Genomic DNA, 13554 nt, shown 5'->3' on the forward strand with positions numbered 1-13554 from the left:
GTACTGAAAAAAGCTTTAATTACATTGGTCTGTTCTCTTGAATGTGCTTTGGAATATTGAAAGGTCAGCAAATAACTTACTTTGATCAATGAAGAAATTGAATACACCAGTATTTAGACCACTTTCCTGAATAATGCATGAAAAGAAAGAGCTTGTTGGCTTGATCTCATATATTGAATTTAATAGGAAAGTGCTATTTGAAGTAGAGATACAAATGAAATGTGTAATTTTGCTTACACATGCTGGAATAAAATAATATTTAAATATTATTAGCTAATTGAAGACAGGATGGAAAACATCTCAGTCAGAATGAATAATATGATAGCAATAGAGTGAGAATTAATAATTTTAATTATCTCACTAATACAGTTAAATATACCTAGATAATTAATTATGTGTGCTTATTAATATTTTCTTTGATAATAATTTCATTTTTTAAAAAAAATTGAAAGTATAGTAACTCCAAATTAGCTGAAAATCTATGTCAACTCGTGAAGCATTCTTGATCTGCTCTTGAGTTGCCATAGGCAGAGGGATGGGGAACGGAACCTCACAGCTGCAGTGAGGGAATCGCACTTCAGTCAAAACAAAAACACATCTGGCCATCTCTATATCAAGGCCATCTCCATGGATACCACAGTGGCCTAAGGGAGGGTCTCTACAACCTGCGAAATTGCTTCAATGGGGAATGTGACTGATGACACACCTTGGGGGGAGGGATAAACAGGGTCAGAGCTGGAGCATGAATTAAGTGAGGTCAGAGTTGGCTTCACTTGGTATGTGCTGACATGAAGCTCCTAATAAATAACTAGATTTCTTTTGAAGTTTGGCTCGAGGCTCATGATTTAATTAGGGCATCGGTCAGAACCCTGACACTCTATTTAGAATAGAATAGAATAGAATAGAATAGAATAGAATAGAATAGAATAGAATAGAGCAGAGCAGAGCAGAGCAGAGCAGAGCAGAGCAGAGCAAGTGTGATTGGACACACAAGGAATTTGTCTTGGTGCATACGCTCTCAGTGTACATAAAATAAAAGATACATTCATCAAGAATCATCTATGATATCACTTAATGATAGTCATAGGGTGCATAGGCTGCACATAAGCAATCAAATCATATTAGGAAACAGTCAATATAAATTGTACGGATACCAGCAACAAGGTTACAGTCATACAGTCATAAGTGGGAGGAGTTGGATGATAGGAACGATGAGAAGAATTTATTTTCAAAATACTATATTTTACTTGTTATTGAACAAATTGAATCATTTAAGCCAGGGATTCCCAAAATCTGGGCCATGGCCTGTGTGGAACCGGTCCACGCAAGTGGTGGGCGCACTGCCCGTAGCTCCACTTGTGCGAGCAGCAGGTGCTTATGCTCACATGGGAAACTCCTTTCGCACAAGTGTCAGACCCTCGTGCTAGAGTGGGAAGCTCCATTTGTGTGGGTGCATGCACTTGCAAGTGTGTGCACTCACTGCTTATGTGAAACAATCTTCTCCCCCCTCCCACTTGAAAAGGTTGGAGACCCCTGTGACTATTACAATCAACTTGATTTTTATCAGTAATGAAACACTGCACCTGTTTGCTATTCTTTGATAAATAGATTTATTGAAAACATACATCCTGTCAACCTGCTGGAATTGGCAGGTTCTTCTGGAATTTAATTAACTTAAATCAAGCTGTTCTGTTACTTTGCACAATTATAAATGTGATCAGTGAACAGTTGTCTAATTTTTGGTATTTTTTGAGCTTGATTGTTTTTTTGCAGACGTTTCATTACCCAAACTAGGTAACATCATCAGTGCTCAGTAATGATGATGTTATCTAGTTTCGGTAATGAAACATCTGCAAGAAAACAACCAAGCTCAGAAACTACCAAAGACCTATCATTTAACCCTGAGCCATAAATATTTTTCTATATCTAAGAAGAATTCATTACAGGTAGTTCTTGAATTATGACCACAATTGAGCCCAACATTTATGTTTTTAACTGAGACTTTTGTTAAGTGAATTTGCCCCATTTTATGACTTTTCTTTCTTGTTAAGTGAATCATTGCATTTGTTAAATTAGTAACGTGATTGTTAAGTGAATCTGGATTCCCACTGACTTTGTTTGTTAGAAGGTTGCAAAAGGGGATCACATGACCCCAAGACATTGCAACCATCATAAATATGAACCACTTGCCAAGCATCTGAATTTTGATTATGTGACCATGGAGATGCTACAACGGTTGTAAGTGTGAAAAATGGTCATAAGTCAATTTTTTCAGTGCCATTGTAACTTTGAATGGTAACTAAATGAACTGTTGTAAATTGAGGACTACCTGTAGTTGTCTAATTGACTACTTAAGTGGAAAGTAGTGAGAAAAAAATAGGCAGTTTGAATAATATAATTTTGTTACTTGAAGGACTAGTAAGGATTGGAGAAATAGACTGATTTGCATAATTGACTAGTTATAACACAGTTGTTCTTTTGTCTTTATTCTTGAATTCTGAAAAGGGGAGAAAAGATTGATGTTTGCATTCTGCAAAGAATTGCTGCTAGCTTGATCTTTTCTTCAGCAGTTATGATGAAATGATTACTTTCTTTTTACTGTGTTCAATATAGGTAGTCCTTCCAGCCTTTATTTTAGAGAAGAGGTCTCTGCTGGAGATGTTTGCAAACTTCTTGGCCCATCCAGACCTATTTTTATCAATTTCGTGTGGAATCACTCCTGAGGAAAGAATCATCTCCTTTGTGGAGTACTATTTGACAGCTTTTTATGAGGGCCGAAAAGGAGTTGTTGCCAAGAAGCCATATAATCCAATAATTGGAGAAACATTTCATTGCTCTTGGAATGTGCCTAAGGACAGAGTAAAACCAGTCAGAGCAAACACTGCCTCTTGTGGTCTCAAGGGGCAAGCTTCATCGGAATGTTATAGGCTGAGATTTGTAGCTGAACAAGTATCCCATCATCCACCAGTAACCAGTTTTTACTGCGAGTGCAAAGAGAAGAAAGTGTGTGTGAATGTTCATGTATGGACCAAAAGCAAATTCATGGGGATGTCTGTAGGTGTTTCTATGGTAGGTGAAGGTAAGAAGTGCCACAAACAGATTATACTTTATATAGCATGCTTATTTATTAAAAAGAAACAAAAGGAAAACTGAAGATTTCTTATTACTCCCCTCTCACCACAGTTAACTTGGAATAAAAGCACTAAGCACTTCAGCCTCCAAGCACAAAAATCAGTAGAAATGCTATTTAGATAAGAGTTGAGTGGCAATATATAGAATGTATGGTCAAGGGGGGAAAAAAGGGTGTGGGGAACGATGTGGTGGCTCAGAAGGGGATGTGGTGACTCAGTGGCTAAGATACTGAACTTGTCAATCAGAAAGGCCGGACGTTCGGTGGTTCGAATCCCTATCACATAACAGAGTGAGCTCCCGTTACTTGCCCCAGCTTCTGCCAATCTAACAGTTCGAAAGCATGTAAAAATGCAAGTAGAAAAATAGGGACCACCTTAGTGGAAAGGTAACAGCGTTCCGTGCGCCTTCGGCATTTAGTCATGCCAGCCACATGACCATGGAATTGTCATCAGACAGTGCTGGCTCTTTGGCTTAGAAAAGGAAATGAGTCGGGAACAATTAGCACGTATGTGTGAGGGGAACCTTTACTTTTACCTATGGTCAGAAAAGGGGAAAAAATGGATGTATTGATTTGTGCTTTTATTAGTGAATAAGATGTATAATTTGTGTTAATATTCAATTCTAAAAAAATGTGTGGATATATGTGAAACATAGAGAATATAGTAACAGAATTGGAAGGGACCTTGGAGTCTGGTTCAACCCCCAGCTCAAACAGGAGAGCTTATACTAGCAGCCCCCAACAGTTCTGGCTCCACAGACCAGCAGCAGCAGTGGCGACCACATTGGGATGGGGAGGGAGGGGATGATTTTGTGTGTGCAGCCTAGCTCCCATTCAGGTGCAAATGAAGCTTCGCATATTTGCCTATCATTTGTGCGGCCCAGTTTTCAATGGACTGTAGACTGGTACCGGTCCACAGCTCAGGGTTGGGGACCCCTATCCTATACCATTTCAGACAAATGGTTGTCCAATCTCGCTTAAAAACCTCCAGTGATGGAGCATTCACAACTCTATTGATTAATTGCTCTAACTTTCAGGAAATTTCTCCTTATTTCTAGGTTAGATCTCTCCTTGAACTAATGTCCATCCATTGCTTCTTATCCTTGCCATCTTCTCCTATTAGTGGACTGATTGTTTCCTTGGTTGTTTCCTTGCTTTTTACATATTGAAAAAAGCTTCTTCTATTATTTTTGACATTGGTTGTAAGCCTTAGTTCCTTCTGAGCCTTAGCCAATTGTGGGCTGCAATTAATTTAACAACTGGTTCGCCTACTGACTGGTTGGGTGGGCATGGCTTGGGGGGGTTATGTGACTGAGTGGGTGTGGCCAACTCAACATCACTCACGCAAGGTGGGGCGGTGCAGATGGGGAGATGCGGCAGAGACAGGGCGATTTCCTATGCACCATTCTGAGCCCCTTTCCCCCCTTTGGCTGACAAAATAAAAACTCATTTAAAGATCATGACTGCCTGCTGAGCCTGCCTGGTGCATGTTCGCAAAAGGAGGCTAGGAGAAAAAAAAGAAAAGGGCCAGTGGAAACAGCCCATTTTCTGCCTCTATTCAGCTGTCTGCGTCATGCTCAATTGGGATGGGGAGGTGAGGGGGGGAAGCAAAAAGCCCACGTGGTCCGTATGTACTCACCAGCATGATGGAGAATCTCTCTTTCAGCTCGCCGGTTTGGGCATTGGGAGTTGGAGGAGTCGATTGTGCTCCCTGAACATGAAATAGGGTGGGCTGGGGTGGGTGGGGCCAATCAGTGGTGGAATTTGCCGGTTCGATGAACTGTGGTCGAAACCGGCAGCAGCCCACCTCTGGCTTTAGCTTTCCTGACCTCATTTTAGTGAGTATAGCCTGTATACAGATATTCTGCCTTAGTTATGTGTCCTTCTTCCCACTTTTTACACTTTTTCTTTTTGTCTTTTAGTTAGAAAATCCTTTGTATAGCTATGCTGGTTTCTTTTGAGATCTTTTATTTTTCTTCTTCATTGGTGTTGTGTTGGACTGGGCTTTTATAATCTCACTTTTCAAAATTTCCTACGAGGATTTTCATTCATGGAATCTCTCTGAAGCACTCTCTTTTCTGATAAAATGCTGTACAATCAGTCCGGAAATGTATTAATAAGGGAGATCAGAGCAGCAAAAAGAAGCTACTCTGAAAAGCTAAAGAATCAGTTCTCAACAAATGAACCAGCAAACGTGGAAAACTCTTAAAAATATCACCGGTTATGGCAAATCTTCTTCCTAGACTGAAGGAAATCAACAACTGGCAGATGACCTGAACGTGTTTTACTGCAGGTTTGAAACTACAGCCACCTATCTCCACAACCCTCATCTCAGACACACCAACAACAGCCAAACCTCCTACAACTGATCCCAGGGAAGTGTAAGACCTATTTCGCAGACAAAAGCCAGGAAAAGCTCCAGGCCAGACAAGATAACTCCTTGCTTAAAAGTCTGTGCTGACCAATTGGCCCCCATCTTCACCTATATCTTCAATAAATCGCTAGAGATGTGCTATGTTCCTTCTTGCTTCAAATGCTCTACTATCATCCCAGTGCTGAAGAAGCCCACTATCAAGGAACTGAACGACTACAGACCAGTTGCTCTAACATCTGTAGTTATGAAAATCTTTGAAAGGCTAGTGCTGTCTCACTTGAAAACCATCACGGATCTGCTGTTAGACCTCCTGCAATTTGCATACAGAGCAAATAGATCAACAGATGATGCTGTTAATATGGCTCTGCACTACATCCTACAACATCTTGAATCTCCAAAGACCTATGCAAGGGTCCCCTTTGAGACTTTAGTTCAGCATTCAACACCATCATTCCAGACATTCTTCTAACTAAGCTAAACCAGCTAGCGGTATCTGAACACACTTGTAAATGGATCATAAGTTTCCTAACAGACAGGAAGCAGCAGGTGAAGCTAAGCAGAATCACATCAGATACCTGTACAATTAGCACAGCGGCCTCACAAGGCTGTGTGCTCTCTCCACTTCTCTTCTCTCTATATACCAAAGATTGCATCTCAAACGATCCATCTGTTAAACTACTGAAGCTTGCAGATGACACAACAGTGATCGGTCTCATTCGAGACAATGATGAATCCACATACAGAAGGGAGATTGAATGACTAGCCTCGTGGTGCAACCAGAAATCTGGAACTGAATACTCTCAAAACCGTAGAAATGATGGTGGACTTTAGGAGAAACCTTCCCATACTACCACCTCTTACAATACTAGACAACATAGTATCAACAGTAGAGTCTTCAGATTTCTAGGTTCTACCATATCTCACGACCTAAAATGGACACCCAACATCAAAAACGTCATTAAAAAAGCATAACAAAGAATGTTCTTTCTACACCAACTCAGAAAGCTCAAACTGCCCAAGGAGCTGCTGATACAGTTCCACAGAGGAATTATTGAGTCTGTCATCTACACCTCTATAACTGTCTGGTTTGGTTCTGCAACCCAACAAGACAGACACAGACTTCAGAGGATAATTAGAACTGCAGAAAAAACAATTGCTACCAACCTGCCTTCCATTGAGGACCTGTATATTGTACAAGTCAAAAAGAGGGCTGTGAAAATATTTACAGACCCCTAGCATCCTGGACATAAACAGTTTCAACTCCTACCCTCAAAACGATGCTGTAGAGCACTGCACACCAGAACAACAAGGCACAAGAACAATTTTTCCCCGAATGTCATCACTCTGCTAAACAAATAATTCCCTCAACACTGTCAAACTAGTTACTAAGTCTGCACTACTATTAATCTTCTCATTGTTCCTATCACCCATCTCCTCCCACTTATGACTATATGACTGTAACCTTGTTGCTGGTACCCTTAAGATTTATATTGACTGTTTCCCTACAACTATCATTAAGTGTTGTATAATTTTTGACGAATGTATCTTTTCTTTTATGTACACTGAGAGCGTATGCACCAAGACAAATTCCTTGTGTGTCCAATCATACTTGGCCAACAAAGAATTCTATTCTATTTTATTCTATCTCTAAGTTTATTGAAATCAACTCTCTTGAAGTCCAAGACTCCAGTTTGACTTTGTTTTATTGCTTCAGCTTGCATTATGTTGACTTCTGATATTGCATGGTCATTCTCACTTAAGGTTCCTATAACTTTGATTGCTTCTATCATTTAATCTCTGTTAGTGAAAATTAAGTCCAGTATGGCTGACCCTCTAGTTCCCTTCTCTATCTTTGGAGACAAAGTTAGGTCTGCTAGGTTTGTCAGGAACCTCTTTGATATTCCATTAGATGTAGAGTTAGTCTCCCGGTTGATGTCAGAGTAGTTATACTGTCCCATTACTATTGTGTATTTTGTGCACATGGTGGCTAACCACTGATGGGATTCAAGTAATTTAACAACCGGTTCTCTGCCCTAATGATTTCTTCCAACAACCAGTTTGCCAAATTGCTCAGAAAGTTAACAACCGGTTCTCCCGAAGTGGTGCGAACTGGCTGAATCCCACCACTGTGGCTAACTGATTAGCTAATATTTCATCTATTTCCTCTGTTTGGTTGGGTGGTTTGTAGCATGCACCCATGGCAATGTCATTCTTTTTTCCTTTTATATTAATCCAAATGCATTCAAGGTTTTTACCATTATTCTGTTGCATTTCTGTAAAGGTGTACTGTAATTATTTCTTATATATAGTGCACCTCCTCTTATATTCCTTTTCTTCCTCTGTGTCTAGATCAAACTTTAAACTGCTAGAATGAAGCCATCTTCTTGGCTTTGTTGTTGTCCAAAAATAAGTTATTATTGGTACATATTTTTGGTAGTAGCCGACACATCTGATGGGTTAGGTTCCCTCTGTCTACACATTCACATAGCATTGTTATCTGCTAAGAATCTCCATTTGATTTTACATTTATTATACATTTAGGGACTCTAACTTTATATCTATCCAGGGTCCTTCAATTAGTATAAGGGAGTAATTACATTTATAGTTTGCAAAGGGGAGAAGATGAAATTTTCTAATACCTCACAGAATGACAGCCTTTAAGTATCCAGCGGCACCTTCTGAGATTAATGAGCCCTATAGGATTGATAGTATCTCTTATTTGTTAAGATATCTCCTTTGAATTTCCTATTGTAAGGATGGGCAAGCTGATGGTCTTTAGATACTTATGTAAGTTGTCCATCCCTGTCCTATGTCATGTATGATATTGCATCCTAATCATGGATATTTATATGATTATAAAATGTTATATTCAGTCATGATAGACAACATTCCAAGGCTGTCCTATTACAGTCGGCAAATCCATGTAACCGCCATTCATTGTAATGGTGTAATTGAATGGCTAGCCCAATAGCTGAAGTTGATTCAACAAAAGCTCAATTGCAAAAATTTGTTATCATTACCTGCACCAGTCTTTGCATTCTTTCCTCTCAAAAGAGGTTACAAGGAAGATTAATATTTCATCTTTCTCAAATTGTTTTGTTTAAGCATACATTTTAACAATGATCATGTTTCTTCAAATCTTTGAATGCTGATCTCTTCTCCCTTCATATCCATAGGCATTCTTTATCTCTTGGAACATGGGGAGGAATATATATTCACATTGCCTTGTGCCTATGCGCGTTCAATACTTACTATTCCTTGGGTGGAGCTTGGAGGCAAAGTCAATATTCACTGTGCCAAGAGTGGTTACTCTGCTACGGTCACATTCCACACCAAGCCATTTTATGGAGGAAAACTACACAGGTATCAAAACTAAGTTTTGCTCTCTCCTTGGATTAATCTATGAAAATAGTAAGGCACAAAATATTGATTGGTCTACTGTTTATTGCTTACAATTCTGCAATTGGTTATGACTTTTTAAATATATAAATAACTTTTTATATATAAATGTGCATGGATTTGAAGTAAAGATACATTTGAACTAGAATACAGTGAAGTGTGGAATTCATTGTTCTGTGTTCTCCATTGCATCCGATCAATATGTGATCAATATTTTGTAATGAAGAATTGTTTTTTTAAAAATTTAAGTTAAATCATACTGAATTTATATCAAGAATGCTGTCTACTTCAAAAGTATATATGACATATATTTTTAAAAAACAAAATCATAATCTCATCTTTCTGAATTTGTTATGGTGAAGTGTTTAGGGTATATTCAAATGTCAGTAATCTTAAACCTTTATTATTTATATTAGGGTTACAGCAGAAGTGAAGCATAATCCAACCAATACCATAGTATGTAAAGCACAAGGAGAGTGGAATGGCATTCTGGAATTCACATATAGCAATGGTGAAACCAAAGTAATTGATACCACCAAATTACCTATAATCCGGAAGAAGATCAGACCAATATCAAAACAAGGCCCTTTTGAATCAAGGTGGAATTATTTTGGTGAAATCTCATCCCTTTTAATTATATTTAAGGCAATTGCTAATCAAAGAGTGGGTTTCTTTGTAAACAGCATTTTTCTAAAAGATTTTTAAAAAGATTTTTCTAAGCACATGGTTTTGCCAGATAGACGTAATCTTCCATGCTCTAAGCCAAAATGGCTCAGGGTTACTTTCCTGTGGATTTTCTTATGAGTAAAGGCTACTCATAAGGAATTCAACAATACATAAGACTACATAAAACTAATTGTAGGTGAACTGAAAATATTTTTAATTAATTGCTATGGAATAAATTGAGCCATATAAAAGATGTCAAAAGATTGTATGGGGTTTCCAGAGAGAACAAATTTATGACAGTTCTAAACAAGACAGTTGATAAGTTTAGCCTTTTCTAATGATATGTTTTCAATATCAGTATTCTTCATGGTTTAATAATTTCCTGTAGTTCATTTTAATCACCAGTATACTTAATAGTTTGTAAATGCTCAGGTTGGAGCAAGCAGATATAAGACTTTGTTTATTCTTCCATTCATGTCCCTTATTTTTAGTAGGTGCTCCAGATGGCAAATCTGAGGGTCATGCCTTACTTGATTTTTAAAAAAACTTTTGGAAAAGAAATAGTTCTAGGAAATGTTGTAGAAGTCTCTTGAGTCAGTATCTACTCTTAAACATTTTGGTTCAAAGAAAAAGAAAAGAAAAAGTGCTTTAGATAACTAAACGTTTTTGTTTTCCATTGTTAGCTGCCCAGATACATGTGTAAAATAGGCAACCATATACACATCCTAAATAAGTAAATAAAAATTGTGATAAGCAGAAGTCCAACCATATAATATTAGATTATCAGCTACTGCAATGTAAAATTAATATTACCAACTTATTACTAATATTTAATTTTATTAACATTAAAAATTAGTACACTTGTATAAAGCTTGCTTTTCATACGAAGTTTGCCCCCCCCTTTTTTAACAAAGTTGTTGGAGTGCTGTGCTTAGTTGTACTTTTCTAAAAAAGTATTTCCACACTGGCAGCTATGGCTTGATCCTATCTCCTCAGGGCTTTAGTGGACTTCATCAATGAGTTGCCTTCCATGCAAACCAATAGGCAAGACTATAGCTCTTTTACAACAGGTTTGCTTTCAAATCAAGCCTTCTCATTCTTTCTCTATCTAAGGCATTTATGGCAACATGTCACTGCTGCCCTGAAGGAAGGTGACATTGATGTGGCAACAGAACATAAGCATGTCCTTGAGGAGAGACAGCGAAAAGAGGAGAGGCAACGAGCAACTAGTAACACACTTTGGAAACCAAAATATTTTATCAAAGAGGTAATGGAAAAGATAACAGACAACAGAAATCATTGCATTTGAATACTTTTATGACTTTTGAATTTTGAACGTCTTTCTTAATTATACAACTGTTTAGACCAGGGGTGTCAAACTCAAGGCCTGCGAGCCAGATCCAGCCCACGGGGTACTTAAATCTGGCCCGCGGGGCCAGCCTGGAAATATTAAAGGACCATCCTGTGGTGCCAAAACAGGCCATGGGGGGGGGGGCGCTGAGTGCAGCCCCCATGTAACCCATTTTTTGCCTCCATGGCCTCCTGCAGCACTCTTGTTGGCCAGCAGAGGCTGAAAACGGGCCACGTACGGCCTCCCACGCTCCATTTTGGCCTGTCTACCCCCACTCCCTGCCCCCCCGCAGGCCCACGGAGAACTATAACGCTGTAACATGTTAGAAATGACTACATTTTAGCTATCAGCTTTTGAGTGAAATTTTGGATGCTATATAAAGAATAGAAATTGAGGAGAAATATGAGCTGGATAGAACCACTAGTGGGTTTGCCACCATAATAGAAGTTTTTTATTATTATTGTGTCCCATGCTGAAATGTGATGCCAACTCTACTGCCAAGATAAATAATAAACTATCCTGATGAGTTCGCACAATGAGACTAGCTTATTCTCATGTTGCTGAATATCTTTCCAGTCAATTCAACTTGTGTTTTGGTGGATGGTTAGATTTAGATGTAGATTGTGCAATGGAACTGGTTGCCCTGTAACTGTTTTCTCCTAGCAGGCTCTTTGCAAATACTGGACAGACAGTTGGGGGCTGAATTGAATGGGGCTAGCTGTAGTGTAATGGAACCGATTCATGAATGTTTAGTAGAACCATGTCCCAGGGCTACCTCTTCTCTTTTAACTATCCAGGCTAAGTGTCCCTTTTTTGAGTTGGATATATCTGGTGTTTGTGGAACATGTATTCTGGCAAAATGTTACTTGAAGAATTGCTAAGTTACAAAACATTGATTTCTCAGAATGCTACTTCTCCGATGCCTGCTGTCATGGAAGGTGCCATCCTTGCTGATTTTACTTTGTTTCTTAGAATGTGGGCATACTCCCACACAAAACTATGGGATTGCAGGATTATGCCATTCATTTGAGGCCCAGAGGCATTCTTGGTAGTAATTATGTCTGAGCCTGGAGATTTGTTTTGCACCAGCCATTTTTCTGTTTTTCATTTTTTTAAAAAAATCAGACATTAGTAAACCTGGTGAGAAGCAATGCTAGCAACTTTGGATTTAAACCATTCAGCAAGTCTCTCCAATTTGTCTAGCATTTTCAAGAGCCAGGAAGACTGTTGAATAGAATTTTGAAAATCTATTTGTGTTAACCTCTAATCCTACATCTAAATTTGGAGTAAACCCAGAACATTAAGGTTCTAAATAGGTCTATGAGAGCCAGGCTACACAAATCTCGACAGCCATTGACAGTAAAGAAATGAATTAATCATCCAGCTTTTTATAGCTTACATCTAGCAGCCCTATCTTGAGGCAGTGGAGTAGCTTTAATTCAGAGAAGCAAAAGTGAAATATGAAAAGCTAAAATATTCTTCTGTAGGGGATTGTATTCTTGGAATATACATCCAGTATGACAGCTTATTTTTGATATTAAGATTTTTCAAAGCAGGCTGTATTATTAGTCATTATTACAATTATGCTGAACATCTAGAGCTATAATTTCCTTTTTAAGTTTTCTGTTAAGAAGATGATGCTAAAAGAGAATAAATAAAAAAACAAAAATCTGAATTTTTAAGAACTAAGTAGTGTGTTCAATTTACATAACTGGAAAATATTGCCAGAAGAATGTAAAAAAATATTTTGGATGCCGTTGGTATTTTCTTAACTGAGATCTTACCACTTTATTTATTATTATATTTTTGACAAGTTCTTATATTAATATAGATGCTAACCTGCAATTTCTGTAATTCTTTTCAGGGCGATGGGTGGATGTACTTTAATCCCCTCTGGAAGAGTCATTGCTAAATTCACCTGGATTCAAATGCCCATTTTTAAAGGCATTAAATAGATGCATTATTTAATCTTCAGATGTGATTGTCTTCTTGTTAATTAAAGCAGCATTTTGTAAATAACGCACCTCAAAATGAAAAACTCAAGTTTATTGAAGAGCCATTCTATATGCATATATTAGAAGTGGATATGCTCCCGTGTGTTGATACCATATGTGTATATCGTATGTAATACACATATCACACAGACAGTAATTAAATATCTGATCTTTTGCTCTGAAATCAATGTATACCACATTGCTTGAAGGATCAGACTTCACATTATTATCACTTTCTAGTATTGATGAATTTTTGTATTTTTCACACTGCCAAAGTTTTGCACTTAAAGCCACTGAATAACTTACAGCTGTAACAGAGCCTGGCTAAAGAACATATTTTGACAAGAACATTTTTGTTTGTTTGGATGTAACATGTAAAAGCAGGTTTTTGCCTTTGTAGGTCACACTGAAACTTTGTTTCCTGGCACCATGTAGGAAAATAGAAATATCTAAGCAATTTTGTTAGCCATTGACTCCATCCTTCTCACTATGTACTTTGTATATCTAATGGATATATTTGTTTTTTGGGACAATGTAGATATTTGATAATTTAATTGAACCAGAGATTTCTGAAACACTATTAATTTTTCGAATGCATGAATAGTTTTTTGGATCCAGTTTTGTTGACTACATCTATTTA

General features: G+C 37.9%; 1 protein-coding gene across 2 annotated transcripts in view; it reads left to right on the plus strand.

Annotated features, from left to right (window-relative positions):
* Positions 1 to 12894, plus strand: part of OSBPL10 (oxysterol binding protein like 10) — a 114138-nt gene extending 101244 nt beyond the window's left edge. The window contains exons 8-12 of one of the 2 annotated variants that reach the window (XR_015734274.1): positions 2614 to 3069; positions 8681 to 8867; positions 9320 to 9502; positions 10683 to 10836; positions 12785 to 12894. Coding sequence is in view for 1 of the 2 variants with exons in the window: in XM_034403952.3 (XP_034259843.1) it covers positions 2614 to 3079; positions 8681 to 8867; positions 9320 to 9502; positions 10683 to 10836; positions 12785 to 12832 (1038 nt within the window). In the remaining variant the exon portion in view is untranslated. Of the gene's footprint in view, positions 1 to 2613; positions 3080 to 8680; positions 8868 to 9319; positions 9503 to 10682; positions 10837 to 12784 lie in introns of both variants that reach the window. The other variant, XM_034403952.3, reaches the window with a different exon arrangement.
* The last annotated feature ends 660 nt before the right edge of the window (positions 12895 to 13554 follow it).

Source organism: Pantherophis guttatus, chromosome 4, assembly GCF_059756535.1.
Source record: "Pantherophis guttatus breed Tessera chromosome 4, ASM5975653v1, whole genome shotgun sequence".
Taxonomy (NCBI): domain Eukaryota; kingdom Metazoa; phylum Chordata; class Lepidosauria; order Squamata; family Colubridae; genus Pantherophis; species Pantherophis guttatus.